General features: G+C 39.7%; 1 protein-coding gene and 1 long non-coding RNA gene across 15 annotated transcripts in view; both read left to right on the top strand.

Moving 5' to 3' along the window:
* The first annotated feature begins 1,265 nt into the window (after positions 1-1,265).
* pan3 (poly(A) specific ribonuclease subunit PAN3) lies at positions 1,266-16,703 on the top strand. Of its 3 annotated transcripts, none has more exons than XM_062985535.1 (18): positions 1,266-1,716; positions 4,244-4,365; positions 5,303-5,375; positions 5,501-5,571; positions 5,800-5,944; positions 6,030-6,259; positions 6,340-6,444; positions 6,816-6,873; positions 7,416-7,577; positions 8,021-8,137; positions 8,227-8,328; positions 9,672-9,837; positions 10,924-11,011; positions 11,874-12,013; positions 12,199-12,328; positions 13,844-13,908; positions 14,431-14,569; positions 14,659-16,703. In XM_062985535.1, exons 1-18 carry the CDS (start codon positions 1,479-1,481, stop codon positions 14,797-14,799), a joined length of 2,292 nt encoding a protein of 763 aa, XP_062841605.1. In that variant the 5' UTR covers positions 1,266-1,478; the 3' UTR covers positions 14,800-16,703. The 3 variants fall into 3 exon arrangements, 2 of the variants coding, with proteins under 2 accessions (XP_062841605.1, XP_062841604.1); XM_062985534.1 differs by having other exon boundaries at positions 1,266-1,731; XR_010007398.1 differs by lacking the exons at positions 14,431-14,569; positions 14,659-16,703 and having other exon boundaries at positions 1,266-1,731; positions 11,874-12,033.
* A 1,313-nt stretch (positions 16,704-18,016) lies between these two features.
* Positions 18,017-18,629, top strand: part of LOC134301022 (uncharacterized) — a 42,724-nt gene continuing 42,111 nt past the window's right edge. For 11 of the 12 annotated variants that reach the window (XR_010007401.1, XR_010007406.1, XR_010007404.1 and 8 more), the window contains exons 1-2: positions 18,021-18,107; positions 18,238-18,309. This is a non-coding gene — a long non-coding RNA (uncharacterized LOC134301022). Of the gene's footprint in view, positions 18,108-18,237; positions 18,310-18,629 lie in introns of all 12 variants that reach the window. The other variant, XR_010007402.1, reaches the window with a different exon arrangement.

Genomic DNA, 18,629 nt, shown 5'->3' with positions numbered 1-18,629 from the left:
ACCCCAGCTTCCAAACAAGCTGGGATATGCGAACAGAGAATTTCATTGTACTGTACATCTGTATATGTATATATGACAAATAAAGGATATCTTCTTCTTCATATAATTAAACATAAAATGTAAATAACTGCTTATATAATGTAGTGTATGATGTAAACAGCAGTTTATATAAACTTATAATGCAAATAACAGTTTATTATATAATGAAACCTATAACTGCAAATAACAGTTTATGTAATGTATAATGTAAATAACAGTTTATATAATGTAATGTATAATGTAAACAACAGTTTATATAACGTAATGTATAATGTAAATAACAGTTTATTATATAATAAAACCTATAACTGCAAATAACAGTTTATATAATGTAATGTAAACAACATTTTATATAGCGTAACATAATGTAAATAACAGTTTATATAACGTAATGTATAATGTAAATAACAGTTTATATAGTGTAACATAATGTAAATAACAGTTTATATAACGTAATGTATAATGTAAATAACAGTTTATATAGTGTAACATAATGTAAATAACAGTTTATATAATGTAGTGTATAATGTAAACAACATTTTATATAGCGTAACATAATGTAAATAAGTTTATATAACGTAATGTATAATGTAAATAACAGTTTATATAATGTAGTGTATAATGTAAACAACATTTTATATAGCGTAACATAATGTAAATAACAGTTTATATAACGTAATGTATAATGTGAATAACATTTTATATAGTGTAACAATGTAAATAACAGTTTATATAACGTAATGTATAATGTGAATAACAGTTTATATAGCGTAATATAATGTAAATAACAGTTTATATAGCGTAATATAATGTAAATAACAGTTTATATAGCGTAATATAATGTAAATAACAGTTATTAATATAATGAGACATAATGTAAATGACAGTTTACTGTAGTGTATGATGTAAACACTGTTTTAAGGCTCCTTAAAATTAATAATACAAAAATTAAAAGCATTAATTAATAAACAATATAAACTGTAAACATATTTTATTTTTCCAAATTTTAACTGAAAAGAAATAAATCCCTCATAAAATAATTAGATGAATAATAAATATGTCCTGACTCGAGTACATTTATAATAATGTGGATGTTTGTGGAAAACCTGCTTGTTTATTATTTTAGCTCAAGTACCTAGTGAGGCCCAGCGCTCATTTACCCACAATGCAGTGCGGGTGCGCTGGTTTGTGCTTTAGCTGAACGGAGCCGAAAACAACAACAGCGTGATTGGAGCTGAATTGGAACTCCGCCGCCGCTGCTGTTGTTTTCTCTTTTTATACCTGCACAGAGACACTTCTCCAGAGCGCAATGTGTGTGATAGTGTGTGTGGAGGCTCGGTCTGGATGATCCTGCTGGTTATATTGGGAGTTTGCGCTTTATTTGGCTGGATAAAGGTGTTCGGGACGACCTATGTTCAAGCGGCGGCAGCGGCGGTGCCATGAATAGCGGACTCCCGGTGTCGGCTTCTCCGCTCGGCGGGGTCGTAATACCGGGCGTCAAGGTGAAATTCTGCCGCTATTATGCGAAAGACAAGACGTGCTTTTACGGAGACGATTGCCAGTTCTTGCACGAAGATCCAGCCGCGGTAGGTGCGGCGGTTATTGCTCAGAGCGCAACCCAGGGAAATCTGCCCAAAAAGAGCGAGGCTGTCGGGCCTGCTGGTGCGCCTCTGGATGGTCAGTTGTTGGGCAGTAAGTTTCGGTATTGTAATGAGCTCTCGTTTATGAACTTCTTTTTGGGAAAACGTGCTGCACTAGAGGAGGAATCAGGCCTTGTGAATCCTGCGCCTCGATTGCCAAAGCAGGCGCACCGAGGCGCGCATTTTGCTCCAATGTTGGGTGTCAACTTTGCGCCTGAGTGGATGATCTCTTCAAATCGAGGCGCAGGATTCGCAAGGCCTGGTTACTTCTTACCAAAAACACTGCATGCTAGGTGTTTAATATGCATTGCAAGCGCAGGATATCTAATCATACCGTGCAGTATGCGCTATATTATGTAAAATTTTGCAGAACTTTATTTTAAGAGCGCGTTTTTATTGCATACATGCATGCACGAGCTGTCAGTGCTTATTGTTTACAATGCAACACAAACCACTACATTGCATTTGCAATGTCCAAATTTTAATCTGCAATGCATTTGGCTTTGTAATGTTTAAAAATCATTACAACTTTTACCGCGCAACTTGTTTAAAGTTGTATTATTTAGTATTACAACATCATGTAACGTTGCATTGTGTTTGTGTCTCGCGCTCTGTGCAACAATGTCGCGCGCCTGCATTTCCACCTGGGTTATTTAGCAACAAAATTAAATAAAACATCTAAGATTCTTACATATTTTTTAAGTTTTTAAAATTATTTATTAGTTTTGAGTGTGTGTTGTATTTTTTCCTTCTTCAGCTTTTTAAGAATAGTGCGTTTAGTTGACTCAACCAGTGACGTCAGAGTCTGTCCGGCTGCGGATTGGCTGATACAGTTACCTCAGAGCCGCTGCCTCTTTTAAACAGCACTCCTCACTTGTTATTTTACATTTTGGGCATTTAGCAGACACTTTTATCCAAAGTGATTGAGGGTTAAGGGCCTTTGTTTAAGGGCCCAACAGTGACAACCTAGCAGTGGTGGTGCTTGAACCAGCAACCTTTCAATTACTACTCCAGTACTTTAACCACTAGGCTACAACTGCATTGTGGGGCGGCACGGTGGCTTAGTGGGTAGCACTGTCGCCTTACAGCAAGAAGGTCCTTTCTGTGTGGAGTTTGCATGTTCTCCCCGTGTCTCCTCCCGGTGCTCCGGTTTCCTCCCACAGTCCAAAGACTGTGTGCAAGTGAGAATTGGAGATACAAAATTGTCCATGACTGTGTTTGACATTAAACCTGTGAACTGATGAATCTTGTGTAATGAGTAACTACCGTTTCTGTCATGAATGACCAAAGTGTAAAACATGACTTACAATCCTAATAAATAAACAAACAAAAACAACTGCATTGTACTGTACATATACAGGTGTACAGTACAATGAAATGCTTTCTTCGCGTATCCCAGCTTGTTTGAAAGCTGGGGTCAGAGCGCAGGGGTATCAGCCATCGTACGGCGCCCCTGGAGCAGGGCGGGTTAAGGATGGTCAAGACCCCAACATTGGCTGCATGGCAGAGCTGGGATTCGAACTCTCAACTTTCAGTTGATAGCCCAAAGATCTACCCACTAGGCTACCTCTGTACGTCGGAGCCACTGCCTCTTTTAACCCTTTGATGCACAAGCTAAGCAAACCCCTTCTAATGCACAACATGGGTCAAAAATGACCCAAATTCATCCATTCAAGAATATTTTCATATGCACATTTGTCAGTTATTCATGTATTTGCTGTCTTAACTAATAAAAGCTATCTATACTAGAATATGTAAACAGCTAGCAAGCAAATAGTATTGGACATATTCAAGATACAAGAGCCTAATCTTTGGTTGTCTTTCAAAAGATCAGTAAATATGTTTTTGACTACAAACACTTACAAATGTCAGTAGTTTCTGTCAAATTCCGTAGTAAATACATAAGTAAATACATTTTTGACCCATGTTGTGCATTAGAAGGGTAGTGATACAAAAATGATTTTTATTAAAAAAGTAAAAAATATAAAACTGAAATAAGGATTTGTGATGATCAAAAACAAGTTAATTGAGGAATTCATGGAAGCTCGAATGGCGAAATTAATTTATTGCAAAGACGTAGAAAATAAAAACTCAGTTGGGTCACTTTTGACCCAGGTTGTGCATCAAAGGGTTAAACAGGAAAAATCTTGTATCTCATTCATGAACCAATACTCTATAATACTGTAATTTTCCCCAACTTAACTCAACGGTACAACCTAGGATTTGTCAGATGCAGCACATCAAGTATTGATCATTTTTGTTAGCGCTTTACAATGTTTTATTTGTTTTGGGAAGCACGTACACTTTTACCCACTTGAGTGTTGAGATGGTCCATCATCTTACTGAAGATGAGCCATAAATCTTCAGTCCTGACCACATTAACAGTCTCTTCTGCCAGAAAGCATCTTCATAACATGATGCTGCCACCACCACATTTTACAGTGGGCTTAATGTCAGATGTTCACCCATTTTACTGTATAGAACTCTAGTTTCATAAGACCACTCATAATAAAATGACTAAATGTGTTGTGTTATTAACAACAATTAAAAAAATTGTTTTGCAGTTCCTGGGATGGACGGCGCAGCCCTCAGTGATGCAAACCTCACCAACTCCTATTTCAGCAGCAGCTTTATTGGCGTCAACGGGTTTGGGAGCCCTGCAGAGTCCAAATATTCAATGATGCAGGTGTGTATGCAGGCTGTTATCTCATATAATTGTTTCCTTCCACAAATGTTATTTTCAATTCCGTAATAATCCCCTCTTAGGTTTTATGCATTAACATTTGCTATGTTAATGTGTTTCCTGGGAACGAATTTTGCATGCTTGATAGCATTGGTAGATAGTTGGCACTGGGTAAATGGATGACATGGATTATTTGTGATTTGTCCTTTGACGGAACACCAACTGTGATGAGATGTAACTGTACATGTTGGCTGCTCATAGGTCACTTTATTGGGCACGTGTGGTTTTCAGTTGACACAAACTCTTCCCGCAGTAAAGAACAGTCAAAGAGGTTTTCATCATTAGCATAGACCGAATCTTGCAGCTGTCGGAAAATAGGGAAGTCCAGTCCTAACTTAAAATAATTGAGAGCCAATGTAATATCTGCTTTATCTTCCAAAAAGTGGTTTATGTTAGTAAGTAGACCACAACAAATCTTTTAGTAACTTAAGATGATTGAATGTCAAATAATTCTTTAAATCTAAAACATAAGCAGCTGGACTTTTATGACCTAAGGGGTGTTTTTGACGGGAAACAAATTTTGGTAAATCTGATTATACAAAGAAAGAACCTAGTTACCACTATGAAGTATTAAAGAAAATCTGTGATATTGTGGGTGGTTTTTCTTTTGAAATGACCTCATGGTTAGAAAACAAGACAGCATTAACCGTAAGTACCAGGAAATTTGAAGTAAAAACCAGACTGCCTCTGCCTGAAAGCTATGGTGGGTCATGGTTGAATCATAAAGCTGAAGAATGACCCAAAACATACATACGTTAATGACCCCTGTATCACACAAGTTCTTAATACCAATAATTCTGGAGCTCACAGTTTCTATGGTTGTGTTAGTGATCATTAGATTAAAAAGTGTGTGTATGTGTGTGTGTGTGTGTGTATTTAGAGGATGACCACCAGCAGCAGCTCCCCGAGTCTCATTAATGACAGTGCCAAGAACTACAGCCACAGCGCTCATGGTGAGCTTCACTTCCTTCTGAACAGTTTCCTTTGGTCAGATTGGCAGATTAGAGAGTATTTAGTAAGTTTCAAAGATGTATGTAAATTCCCTAAACTGTGTGGTTTTTTGTTTTCTTTTTTGTAGACCAGGTAAATTCCCCCACGTCGTCCCTGTTTAGTGACTTTGGTGCTTTGAGCATAACACAAAGGAGAAAGGTCAGTAGTTCCACTCATTTTCATTCTTACAGCTGCGTTATGTTTGCTCAAACTACAATGTGCATATATTATAAAGTTATTATAATTTTTCGGGGGGGGGGGGGGGGGGGGGGGACGTGCTGGGGATTTTTTAGTTTTTATTTGTATAACTGTGCTTTCCTTCTATCAGAAGTAACAACTAGTAGCAATAATTCTGCATAAAATGAAGTCTTGTGTGTGTGTTTAAAGGCTCCTAATCCTGCAGCTACTGAGTTCATCCCTAAAGGAGCACCCCGCATGTCCAGCATGACTCAGGCAGCCGTTCCTGCGTTTTCCTCTCCACTTTTCCCTCATCCCGGCCTGAGCAGCTCCACAGCCGCGGGCCTTGCTCCTGGTGAGGAACTGATCCTGCTGAGGAACTTTAACAATCACTCTCCTATCACATTTCTGGATCATTACCATGTGCGTTCCTTCCGCAGGTATGTCACTGTCTGCTGGCTCGTCGCCTCTCCACTCGCCCAAAATCACCCCGCACACATCCCCTGCTCCCAGGCGGCGTAGCCACACCCCTAACCCCAACCCAGCTAATTACATGGTGCCCACCACGGTGTCTGATCAAGGGGCTGCCTCCCACATCATCCAGAAGGAGACTGTGGGTGGAACCACTTACTTCTACACCGAGAACACACCTGGTCCCATGGCTGGAATGGTACGATCTGAGCTTTTCTTCTTCTTAAGCTCTTTGCTCGCTCGTGACTTTGATATGAATAGCTGTGTTTATGTTTTTAGGTGTTTCCGACGTACCACATCTATCCGCAAACAGCACCTCATGTGGCTTACATGCAGCCCAAAGCCAACGCACCGTCCTTTTTTATGGCTGACGAGCTCCGACAGGTATTCACACACTTTCTCACTCCTTCTCAGTGCCGTATGCACTATTAGGTCTCAAGCTATTGACCTGGCTAAGTGTCCAAGAGGTACATCTACGAGCGCTGTGCAGGTTTATCACTTTGCATTTTGGGGCATAAGAAGCAGCAGTGTTTAGCTCATTTTAAAAATAATAAATCTACCACCCTTGTCATTTTTATTCTTGGTGGATTCCATTTGTGCACCCCAAGAACATTTAATTAACACAATTAGTTTTGCTACTCCACAGAAGGTCCAGTTCTGTACACTCACTGGAACATACCAACATTTTTTTAAAGATTATCAGCTTGTAGATAAAGCAATCCTACATTGTGCTGCTCTTTCTTTTTTCCCCCCAGGAGTTGATCACCAGGCATTTAATAACAATGGCACAGATCGATCACTCAGAAAATACAGGTATGTTATGACTCCATTCTCATGAATGTAAACTAATGATTGCTTAAGTGTTTAGTGGAGTTTGCATGTTCTCCCCACGTCTGTGTGGGTTTTCTCCGGGAGCTCCGGTTGCTCCGGTTTTGTCCCACAGTCCAAAGACGTGCAGAATTGGAGATACTAAACTGTCCAAGACTGTGTTCGATGTAACCTTGTGAACTGATGAATCTTGTGTAATGAGTTACTTCCGTTCCTGTCATTAATGTAACCAAAGTGTAAAACGTGATGTGAAAATCCAAATAAACAAGTGCTTAGTGTGGTTTGGATGAGATGTCTGAACTCTGTCTGGATTTATATTAAGAGAAAATAAAACCACTTCCTGTGTCTGGCATGCTTAAAGGATTTATAAACGGTTATAACGATGGTTTTTGTGGCTGGAATTCTTTGTAATGGAATTCCTTCACTCTTTCATGTGTTTATATTAGAAAATACATTTAATTAATTTTACACGGCTCGAGAAACTTAAAGTAAGATTGTTTGTATGTCTTTTTGTAATGTTTGTTTAGGGGTTCCATCTGAGGTGGACAGCTACCACAGTCTGTTTCCCCTCGAACCGCTGCCTCCCCCCAACCGTCTCCAAAAAACCAGCAACTTCAGTTACATCACTTCTTGTTACAAAGCAGTCAGCAGTAAAGACGACATGCCTTACTGTCTCAGGAGGATACATGGTGAGATGCTGTAAAAACCAAACATCTTCATGTTTTTTAATTTATTATTGCCAGTAAATGTACAAATAGTTCAGCATATAAGACAAGAGAACAGAGCGATCGATTGCATTGACAAGACTGGATGGAAAGGTGTAGAGTAACTCGGAAACATGGCACAGACGACAAATTAACTAGTATGTAAATTGTGTGTGATAAGAACAGGTTGCTCAAGTGAGAGTATAGATTAATATGCAATCAAAAAGACAGGAGAGCCAGACAGGATGCTTTGGGGGCAAAGTTAGGACGCAGAGGTTGAGATGGCTTGACTATGTGAGGTAGGACATGCACAAGGATTATTTAGATCATAGGACAGGACAATGTTGCTTTAACAAGACAGGATGTTGTATATGTACTTGTCAGCACATTTAAAAGCGCTTGTATCATCGCCTGGTGTGTTCTTACAGGCTTTAGGCTGGTCAACACAAAGTGTATGGTGCTGGTGGACATGTGGAAGAAGATCCAGCACTCCAATGCTGTAACTCTCCGTGAGGTCTTCACCACCAAAGCTTTCGGAGATCACTGTAAGGACGCAGATGAAGTTTTGAGCGCTGAAACTGATTTGATTTGGTAAATGTCTGAGCATTCACGTCTTTCTCTCGCTCTCTCTCAGCGCTGGTGTTTTCTTATGACTTCCATGCGGGTGCCGAGACCATGTACAGCAGGCATTTCAACGACCCGACGGCTGACTCTTACTTCACCAAGAGAAAGTGGGGTGAGTTGTCCTGTAATGCCTAAAACACTCTTCTGTTGGACAGTTAGATCTGCATGTAAATGCAAATCTTTGTGTGTTTAATGACCGTTAAATATACAGATGTAAATTACATGCCTGTCTTGTCGTTGTTTAAGACTGACTGGATTTTTTTATGTAAAAAAAAAAAAAACTTTCATAGTATTATTGTAGGGTTTTTGATTGTTGTGGGGTCTTAATTATACAGGCAGCAACTTAGTTAGACTTCACCCATTAGAAAGTGTGGAAAGATCTCAGGAAGCAGGCTATGATTTTTTACAAGTTTCTAAGCAACTTTACATCCCAACATCTTGTTTAAGTCCAAAATAATAGTACAAACCATTGTCGACCAGTACAACATAACCAAAATGGTGCTCTTTTGCAAAGGACAGGAAGAAAACACAAACCATCTACATATTTTTTTTTCCGAGCACATACTTGTGTCTCGATGGTTTCTGTTTGTGACGACACCCTGAACTCGCTTGTATTCGGAGCAGGTTGCAGCTGGTTGTGTGTGTCAGTGTAAAGTGAGGAAAGAGGAAGTGGTGGTTGAAACCGCTCCAGTGCCAGGTGGGCTCCGGTACCTGCAACAGTAAAACTGATGGAGGAAGCACAACTCCTCAGTTTTTTTTGCAGGCTACACATTGACTAGTGGAACTACAGACCGGACACGGTTAATCTGAGGATTAATCAGACAGCTGCAGAAGCTAAGAGTGTCAACAGGACAGTCTGAAGCTTTCAAACACTAATAACATTTAAGAAGTGATTCTTTTTTTTTTTGACAAGGTTATATTGTGAAATCAGATTTACTTTATAATGTTTTATTACTTGACAATGCAGAAGGGATTTTATATTTCATTTATGTCTGTTCGACAAAATACATTACTAAAATCTGTGAAAATTTTTGTACAGGTTCTAATTAGTTAATCATAAATCTTTAATCCCTGAGACAGTCTTGATAAAGGTGTGTATAATCAATTGGCAAATGTATAACATTTTCTGCAGAGCATTAAAGATGTTCCATGATTTCTCTTCAGGTATTTGCTTTCACAAATTCATGCAAATTGAATCAATCCAAGCAATTTTTGGCTTACAATTGTGGCTCAGTCACACTGCACTATCTCTGTGTCAAAACAGCCAAAGATTAACATTTGTTTTGCTTTGTTCAATACATTCTGTATATTGTTGTTTACATTTTCCATATTTAAATGTTGCTAGTTTTTAATTTAATTAGATGTTGAGAATAGAAATGATTTCTGATCAGTGTCTGAGCCTTCCTGTCTGTAGTTGTTCCCCCTCCTCAGAACGCATCTGTGTTGTTTCTGCAGGTCAGCATGAGCCACCTCCTCCCCGACAACACGCCGGCCTGCTGCCAGAGTCTCTGATCTGGGCCTACATTGTGCAGCTGAGCTCAGCCCTGCGCACCATCCACACAGCCGGGCTAGCCTGCAGGGTCATGGACCCCAGCAAGATCCTCATCACTGGAAAAACACGGTACGCACATACTAGCGACCAATGGCGTTCCTATTACCAGGGCTGCAGTATGTTAGACTAGATGTAATACTAGATTTCATCTTTAAATCACACTGGCTGTATCTCGAATATCATTCTGTTTAATATGAAGTGCACTAGAGTAGGTCCTGCAGAGTCTCAAGTTTCCCTTTATCCCTACACACTTGACGTGACTTGAGAGCTAATTTCATAAGTTGTGTCAGGATCAGGGAGCAGTTTAGAGTCTGTGGCCTCCATCACTGAGAAACCTTGGACTGGAGCACCAGTGTATTATATTGTGTTGCGCATTAACAGGAAAATGGACTTACAGCACTAAGCAGACACTTTTATCCACAGTGACTTACATGTTTCCTCAACGTCTTTATGCACTTCTTTAGCTGTCGTATGACTTTAGAGCTGCACTTTGTTGCACAGTGTTCAACAGTGCTTCAGGTTTGTGGTTTACCGGACCTGCTCGCTCTCACAGCCACACACGGTTACCAGATAAGCCTCTTTGATATGGCGTAGTTTGGTTAGATGTGAAGAGAATGCAGAAGTCTAATTTCCGGCTAGTTTTCTGTTCCTGAAATACAGAGATGATTAATTTATTTACAAAGTTTAGTTCCACATAACAACAGTGACGCATGAGCCGAGTTTTAGATGCGTTCTCACCTTGTATATAAAGATGTGGTTGAGATTATTCTTAAACGGTCTTTGCAATATCACACGTGCCATCCTTGATCAGCAGCCCCCCGTGCAGGCGCCTCAACCGGTCAGCAAAGGCTGCACTTACACCAGAGACAAGATACCCTGTTTCAGGCATTGACCCTCCACCTACAGACACACAGCCAATCACGTGTCTGTCTAGGTGCCCGTCAGCTGATAGCAGAGCTGAGATTCGAACCCGTGTGCTTGAGATCTCAGCACTTTTGGGTTAGCATGTTTTACTGCTGTTCTAACGTTAAAAATAAGATTCCTGATTACATCACATGTATTGTAATTATGCTTTCCTTACACCATGCTTAGTATTTAACTGGTACATTTCTGGGATCATATTTTATGTGGATTACACTTGCCCTTCTTCTCTAGGTTACGGGTGAACTGTGTAGGAGTGTTCGATGTCCTAACGTTTGACAACAGTCAGACCAATCACCTGGCTCTCATGCCACAGTTCCAGGTAAAAATCATAAACTAATGTGTAGCAGTTTTAATGTGTTTTATCAGATTTTAAAAGCGTTCCAATGGGCAGGAAAGGTACCAGTCTGAAACATCTGCCCCACCAGAATCTTGCTGCCTTCGTAAGGTCTAGCATTGCAATAAAATTCTGACCACTGATTGGGGGACAAAAGCATTTGCTTGGTTGCCTGATACTCGCAAGTGTGACCCCTGATGCATGTGGCTTCGAGCCAGGGACTTACTGGCCCTTGGGTTAAATATTTATTATTTATTTCACCAGGGTGTTTGTAGACTTGCATATGGATGATGGCTGTCAGCACCGTCTAAGTGTTAAGATCCACCCAGTAACATCATGAGAACGCAGCAGTAATGTGGAACAGAATAGTGATGTAGATGGCATAGTTTAGCATTTAGCAAGTTGATTTTAAACAAAGCATTTAAATATGATGTACAGGCCGGCACGGTGGCTTGGTGGGTAGCACTGTCGCCTCACAGCAAGAAGGTTCTGGGTTCGATTCCCTGGGTCCTTTCGGTGTAAGGTTTGCATGTTCTTCCCACGTCTGCATGGGTTTTCCTCCCACAGTACAAAGACGTGCAGTCAGATTAATTGGAGATATAAAATTTTCCTTAAACTTCAACTGATTAATCTTGTAACCAAAGTGTGTAACACATGACATTAAAAATCATAATAAAATATGATGTATAGTATTCAAAAGTCTTGACACTCCTGTTAAAACATCATGTGTTAATTTTCTAATGAGAAAAGCTAAAACTGTAGTAAACAAACTCGGTGTGTATTTGCCATTTTGAGAATAGGAGCCTGTCATGGTCACACTTGTAACTGTCCCCTCTCTCTGTGCCAGCAAGCCGATCTAATCTCTCTGGGAAAGGTGGTGTTGGCGCTGGCCTGCAACTCTCTGGCTGGCATTCAGAGAGAGAACCTGCAGAAAGCCATCGAGCTGGTGTCCATCAACTACTCGTCCGACCTCAAGAACCTCATCCTGTGCGAAAGCCCTCTACCACGTAGCTCCACCCACCCACACACGCACACACACACACCTGCATGCTTGTAGCACTGATAAACATCCATACTGTTAAACATCAGCAGTAATTTACACACGATGTGCTTCCGTGTGCTTCGTGTTGGTCCTCACTGAACTAACACTGTGTGTGACTCCGGGTCTGCAGGTACCTGCTTACGGAGCAAAGTCGCCTGCGCAGCGTCAATGATATCATGCCCATGATTGGTGCCAGGTTCTACACCCAGCTTGATGCCTCGCAGATGAGGAATGATGTCATTGAGGAGGATCTGGCCAAGGTACACACAGTCGAGCAAAGTGATCATGTTGTTTTGGCATGTTTGCATGTGCCAGGAAGCGAAGGGGGAGTTGTCATTTCTCTAAATTTGGGGTTGTGTATTAAACAGTTCACAGTTTGTAAATAGTGGTTAAAACACTGTCTGACCACACCCTGCATTTAGCGTACGCACACACACACACGCATCTATCTATTTTTAATAATGAAGTGGCTTGGTTTTTTGGATTATTGTCCTGCTATAAGATCCAACCATGACCAAGTTTTATCTTTTTCGCAGAAGCTGGCAGATTGTTGTAATCTCTTGGTACTTAACGGCGTCCATGATGCCGTTTATTTCTCATATTTTTTCATTTGTTGACAGCGGGGATCTTTTTATGTCCTGCGTATTTTTATTATTATTATTTTGTTTATTGCATTTTCTTAGTTTTCCTCCCAATCTAATCGTATCCAATTACCCGATTGCATTATGCGTCCTCTCCACTGATGCTGATCCCCAGTTCTGATTGAGGAGAGCCGTGACTAACCCATGCCCCCTCCGACACACGTGCAGTAGCAGACTGCATCTTTTCACCTGCACAAGGCGAGTTCATATGCGGATCAGCTTTTGTATACGGAGAGCCACACCCTGGTCAGCATTGTTTCTTGACTCAGAGGTCATAATTGCATCAGTTATGAGGTCCCTCTCCGGCTTCCCGCCATGTATAAACAGCAGCCAATCGTTGTTCATGTAGCCGCCCAGCTCAGCCGGACGGCAGAGCTGAGTTTCGAGACGAGTTCTTAATGTCAGCTCTGGTGTTCTAGAGTGTTTTACCGTTGCGCCACCTGAGCGGCGTTTTTTATTATTTTGATGAGTTAATGCGCAGTCCTTAAATATACACTCGTGACTAGAGACGTAAGGATCGAATAGATCTAATCTTAACCGTGTGTTTATTGACCGAGATGTGCACCAAGAGATGCAAATGCACACGCAAGCCATGTGTGCCTAAAATCAGTCATGGTAAAACAACAAACATATTATCTGTATATTTATTTTAATGCACTTTTTAATTACCTACAAAAATACAACCTTTTATTTTGGTTTAATAATGTATAGCGGTGTAGTTAAGTATAGAAAATGTATTATTATTATTCAGAATTTATTATATGTAGGAGCTTATGCAGCATTCTGTGTAACAAGTCGGTAGTGTGTGAAATGTGCAACCTCGTTCATTAATGCTGGCATGTTTCAAGTCTTGGTCAGTTAAGGTAAACTAGTATTTAATAGACCTGTAAGGGCTCTAATGACTTCCTACAAATGCTTGACTTGGATTAAGGAACACTGTAAGTGAAAGTTAGGTGAACAGGAACTAAAAGTGGGTTTGGGGTGAAGTCCTGTTTTTTATGCCTGTAGTTTTAAATTTATATTAAATTCATATTATATTAGTATATTTGCATATACAAGCAGCAAATAATGAAAATGTTGTTCAGCACATACAGCCCAAATGTTTTTTATAACTCGTTCACTTCCTTCCTACAGGAGGTGCAGAATGGTCGCTTGTTTCGCCTGCTGGCCAAACTGGGAACCATAAATGAAAGACCAGAGTAAGTCCTGCGTTTTATTTCAAATGTGCCAGTAATACTTCATATATATTTTGCAGACTGTTTAGTCTAGCTCAGACCTTTATAAAGCCGTCCTCATTGTTAAGGCTGTGAAACCAGGTTTCTGTTCTGTGTTTTATAAATGTACACCGGTTGTACTCGGCTTGTATAGTGGGGTCTGGGCTGAACCGTTGTTTCAGTTCATTGTTAGTGCTTCCATTCCAAGTATTTGTGCATCTTAAAATAGCTTGGGGTGAAATTAAAACCCCTGTCGGTATACAAAATACATGTATACATTTTAATACATTCACATTACATCATCACCAAATATTTAATGTTGGCTTTAAACTAAAAATATACATGCTGATTTTCTTTTTCTAAATATTTACTGTATATTTAGCTTCTGTTTTAATACTGTATGTAGCCTCAAATCATTCATACATTTTGATCAGAACACAGGATAGGATCTTTTACTACTTTGACTCCCCTACATGATATTCAAAGTTTTTGTCTGGATTGCTGCAGGTTCCAGAAAGATCCGGCGTGGTCCGAGACAGGCGATCGCTACCTGCTGAAGCTCTTCAGAGATCACCTGTTCCACCAGGTGACCGAGGCTGGCACTCCCTGGATCGACTTGAGCCACATCGTCTCCTGTCTTAACAAGGTGCCCATGCTTTAACATTCTGCTACTTCAGGACTATTTTCCATGTGCGTATCTTCCATGTGCCTATCTCACATCTGTTCTCATCGCAGCTGGATGCTGGAGTACCAGAGAAGATCAGCTTGGTGAGTCGCGATGAGAAAAGTGTGTTGGTTGTGACCTACTCAGACCTGAAGCGGTGTTTCGACAGCACCTTCCAGGAACTGCTGGCTGCTGCCAATGGCTCGCTGTAGCGCCCCTCATAGGCAGGGGGTGGGACTGCCTAAATCGGAGCACATTGCACTACAGTGAAGGACGACAGCTCGCGCGCAGCTTGACGATCTTACCGGCCGGACCAGAGGCAGCTGGTTGCTTGCTCACCTCCAGTCAGATACACTGTCCTGAAAAAGGAAGTTTTGATTTTCTAAATGGTATTTTTTTAGTTTTCATAACCCTTCAGCTGCCGAATTATGGACTCGCCGACTGACGGCTGTGATAAATTTTTTTAAGACTTGGGGAACAATGTTGATAATGTTGAGATTCAATTTCCTGCTCTTATTTTTATTTCTTGGGGGTTTTTATTTTTACAGTGTAGGATGCACTCAAAGTTTTTAGTTTTCCCTTTTTTAAAAATAAATAAAAAATGACTGTGTGTGGTGGCCACAGGGTGTAACTCAGACCTCACACAAAAATGATGGGATTAGGTTTCAGCAAAAGCAAGGCTTGATTTGCTATCTCTTCCCCTCTACCCTAGGCACTGCGAGTCGAGACGGACCACTTGCAGGACGAGATAGACAGACCACTTTTGGCCTCCCGTGATTTAGACAGGACAGAATGATTGTGGTTTTAAGGGGTTGCTGAGAGCACTGATTGGCACATGGTGGGGGTTGAACTTGCTCCGTGTCTGCTGGAGGAATCCAGACACATCATTTAAAGAAGAGTGGTGTAACTGGAACTAGATTCTCTGTCCATGTAACGTAATTAAATGACTGTGGTCACTGATTAAATGTGGCATATGATTGACAGGAGCTGCCATTGCTGATGGATAGATGCTTGGTAAATGTAATTTTGGTGGCACTGACATAGGGGTGCTCTCTGCTGTTGCTGTGTAGAAGTTATGCAACCTCCATTTTTGGATTTTAATGCTTTTGCTATGTGATACAAATTGTGAGTGGAACAACCAAGCTTGTTTTTGTCTGTAAAGGAACCAAAGAACTGGACCACATTTAGGAAGGGAGCCAGTTCTGCCCTTTGTGGAAAGTCCTGTCTTTATGCCTCTTGTGGTGCAACATCACAATCTGTCCGTATCCTCACCCTCAGTTTCCTCATATTTGTTTTCCTTCCCTTTGGTCATGTTCACCCTTTACACCCAAACACTTACCTGATCATAATCCATAATGGGTGGTCTTGAACTGGTCTTGCATTAGACTTGATTCATTGGAAGTGATCTATGTGGTTCTAGTTCTGTGTTTTACTGTCTCGCCCACTGATGCATGATGGTACAGCAGAACTTTGGTAAATTCTTACTCTTTTTCACTGATTACAATTTGTGGACCAACCCCAGCAGATGTATTTTCATCAGTTTGTCTTAGATCATGATGGCATTGTGCAGGAAAACAAAGCAGCCGCAGCTCGATCTCTTACCAGGTAAACGTGGGGTACAGGGGAGGTTCTTTGCACTTGGTTTGGAATTATCTCAGGACGACGACTCGACACGAATTAAGCCAGTGATTGAATGTGCTGACTTGTCATTGGTGAATTTCGATCTGTGAGTCGAGCTACAGTGGAACAGGAGCGAGTTGGATAGATCTGTGGGGAAATGGACATGCGGTGTGACGTGTGTGAATGCCATGCTCGAAATGTGTACCCTGCGTTAACTGTTTATATGTCAGAGCAGTCAATATGAATATGGTGCCAAGCCTGTCCTTTTTACAAAGATTGCTCACGTTCTTCCAGAATAGCCAGCCAATAGACAGCTAATTCTTGTATCATGAGCCCTGTACCTCGAGAATCACACTCCAGTACGATGTGCTAGGTCCCCCCCAAACACACACACACACAATCTTAGTACTTTTTATGCCCTTCTTGTGTTCATCGTCTCACATTTTGCAATATTTGTGTGTACAACAGTATTTTAATAAAGAATACAAAAACTTTATACTATTCTGTGTGTTTTTTTTGTCGAGATGTCTGGAATTGCATTGTAGTTTATAGCTTTGCAACACCACTTTTATATCACGTATGCCACGACAATCTTGGGATTTACAAAAATAACGAATAGATCTACCACAGATTAACAACTAATGACAATCCAGTGTTGCTGTTCACATTTCACAGCATGTTTTTGCCATGAACGTGGATGCTGCAATGCACTAGAAGTAAATGTATCGTTTATGTGATCAGCAACAAACTTTAAACTTTATGGTGCCAGTTTTGGCTTTGAAGGTGTTTTTTCTTTCGTTTTCTCCCCCTTGTGGTTTTGTGTCAGACTGAAGAAAGATTCAGTTTAGCCTATAGTTACATATTTGTGGGTTTTCTCCAAGTCCTTTGTGTTTCTTTCTCTCTACAAACAACATAACATGTACTAATTCAATGGGGGAAAATCAGAGTAAACCATTAATGCGCTCATTATTATACTAGGATATTTATTTTACTGATACAAATATGAATTACAATAATACATCATTTTCAACAGGTATCAGGTAGAATTTGCAATACATCAAATCTGTATAATGTAGAATCTGTATAATATTTGCAATTAATAAACATATCACTACCAGTCAAAAGTTTGGACATAGCTGGTTGAAGTTAATTAAATTTCAACTAATCAAGAGAAGAAAAAGCAGCAAACTTTGAGGTAAATGAAGCTGGTTGAGAGAAATCCATAACAATGCAAACAGTCAGAATAAGTGCTGTTGATTAGTTTGACTAGTTTTGATTAGATTGTTATTCTAGAAGCCAAAATTAAACAGAATAAAGAAGAAATATTACTTAAAATATCCAAACTTATAACTGGTAGTGCACACGCATGTACTATGATTTATTCTCGTCCTATTGACTGAGCATAAATACATAATGCATGGTTGTATAGCTAATATAGTAAATAAATAGTAAGTTATGAATTTCCAGCATTTGAGTTAAGGCAGCACATTTATGAGACTTGTGATGCTCTACAGTTTTAGGTCGATGCCTGACATACAAATAGTAGTCAGTAGTAGTCAGTGCGTTTTACTACAGCAGATAACCAGTTTTAGCTGCTCGGTGAATGAAGTTTTTTTGTAATTGCTTTTAATTTTCTTTAATATATGTTTAGTAAAGTACTAAAATATAGTGGTGTTGTGTGGAATAAATAATAATAAAAACATTATTATTAATAATAATGTTTAGAAAGCGTTTGTTCAGATAAGCAGGTTAAATCGACTTGTTGGTGGTTTAAGTTTAAGACCCGCCCCCTGGATTTGATTGGACAGTACAAGAAAACCGTTAATGACCGTTAATTTTTAAAAAACAACAGCCTCGTGAGTCGTTCGACCGTAAAACGGTAAATAAAACAAGATTAAAGGTATATCTCCCGTTATTAAATACTATAATAAGGCGCTATTTGTATATATCGTTATAAAAACGTGTTACTTTAAGTGTTTTATTTCTGGAATAAATGGTTACAAAGAGCTACACGCTGTCTGTCGTTACAGTTTTCAGCACCGCGAGCTTTGGACAGCGCTCGAGACGGTTGGTTCTAAAATTTTACCTGACAGAAATTCAAGGTAACAATTTTCACCTAATGTTCAGTTTTTAACATTTTGTGTAACAAAATGAGTTTGTTAAAAACGTGTAACCAAATAAAAAGCTTTTACTTTGCTAACTTTAGTACATTTGCCCTACAGCAACACGTCTTGTTTGCTAGCTAACTAGCTAACGTGTTTAATCCAATTTAAAATTAATTAATTAATATGCTAAAACAAACTACATGTTGAAGTATAATCTTTAATAAATCTGTTAAATGAAAACAGATTAATAATAAATTATTTTTTATTATTTGTGTTAGTTATTACTCTGGTTGAAATTATTACACATTACTATATAT

Source organism: Trichomycterus rosablanca, chromosome 23 (genome assembly GCF_030014385.1).
Source record: "Trichomycterus rosablanca isolate fTriRos1 chromosome 23, fTriRos1.hap1, whole genome shotgun sequence".
Taxonomy (NCBI): Eukaryota; Metazoa; Chordata; class Actinopteri; order Siluriformes; family Trichomycteridae; genus Trichomycterus; species Trichomycterus rosablanca.
Note: the sequence above shows the minus strand (reverse complement) of the source record. Positions and strands in the feature narration are given on the sequence as shown.

Bases quoted from the DNA above. Each gene is read 5' to 3' on its own strand.
- pan3 (XM_062985534.1), top strand. From the start codon at position 1,479: ATGAATAGCGGACTCCCGGTGTCGGCTTCTCCGCTCGGCGGGGTCGTA. The intron at 1,732-4,243 runs GTAAGTTTCGGT...ATTGTTTTGCAG, and splicing joins GGATGGTCAGTTGTTGGGCA to TTCCTGGGATGGACGGCGCA. The intron at 5,376-5,500 runs GTGAGCTTCACT...TCTTTTTTGTAG, and splicing joins CTACAGCCACAGCGCTCATG to ACCAGGTAAATTCCCCCACG.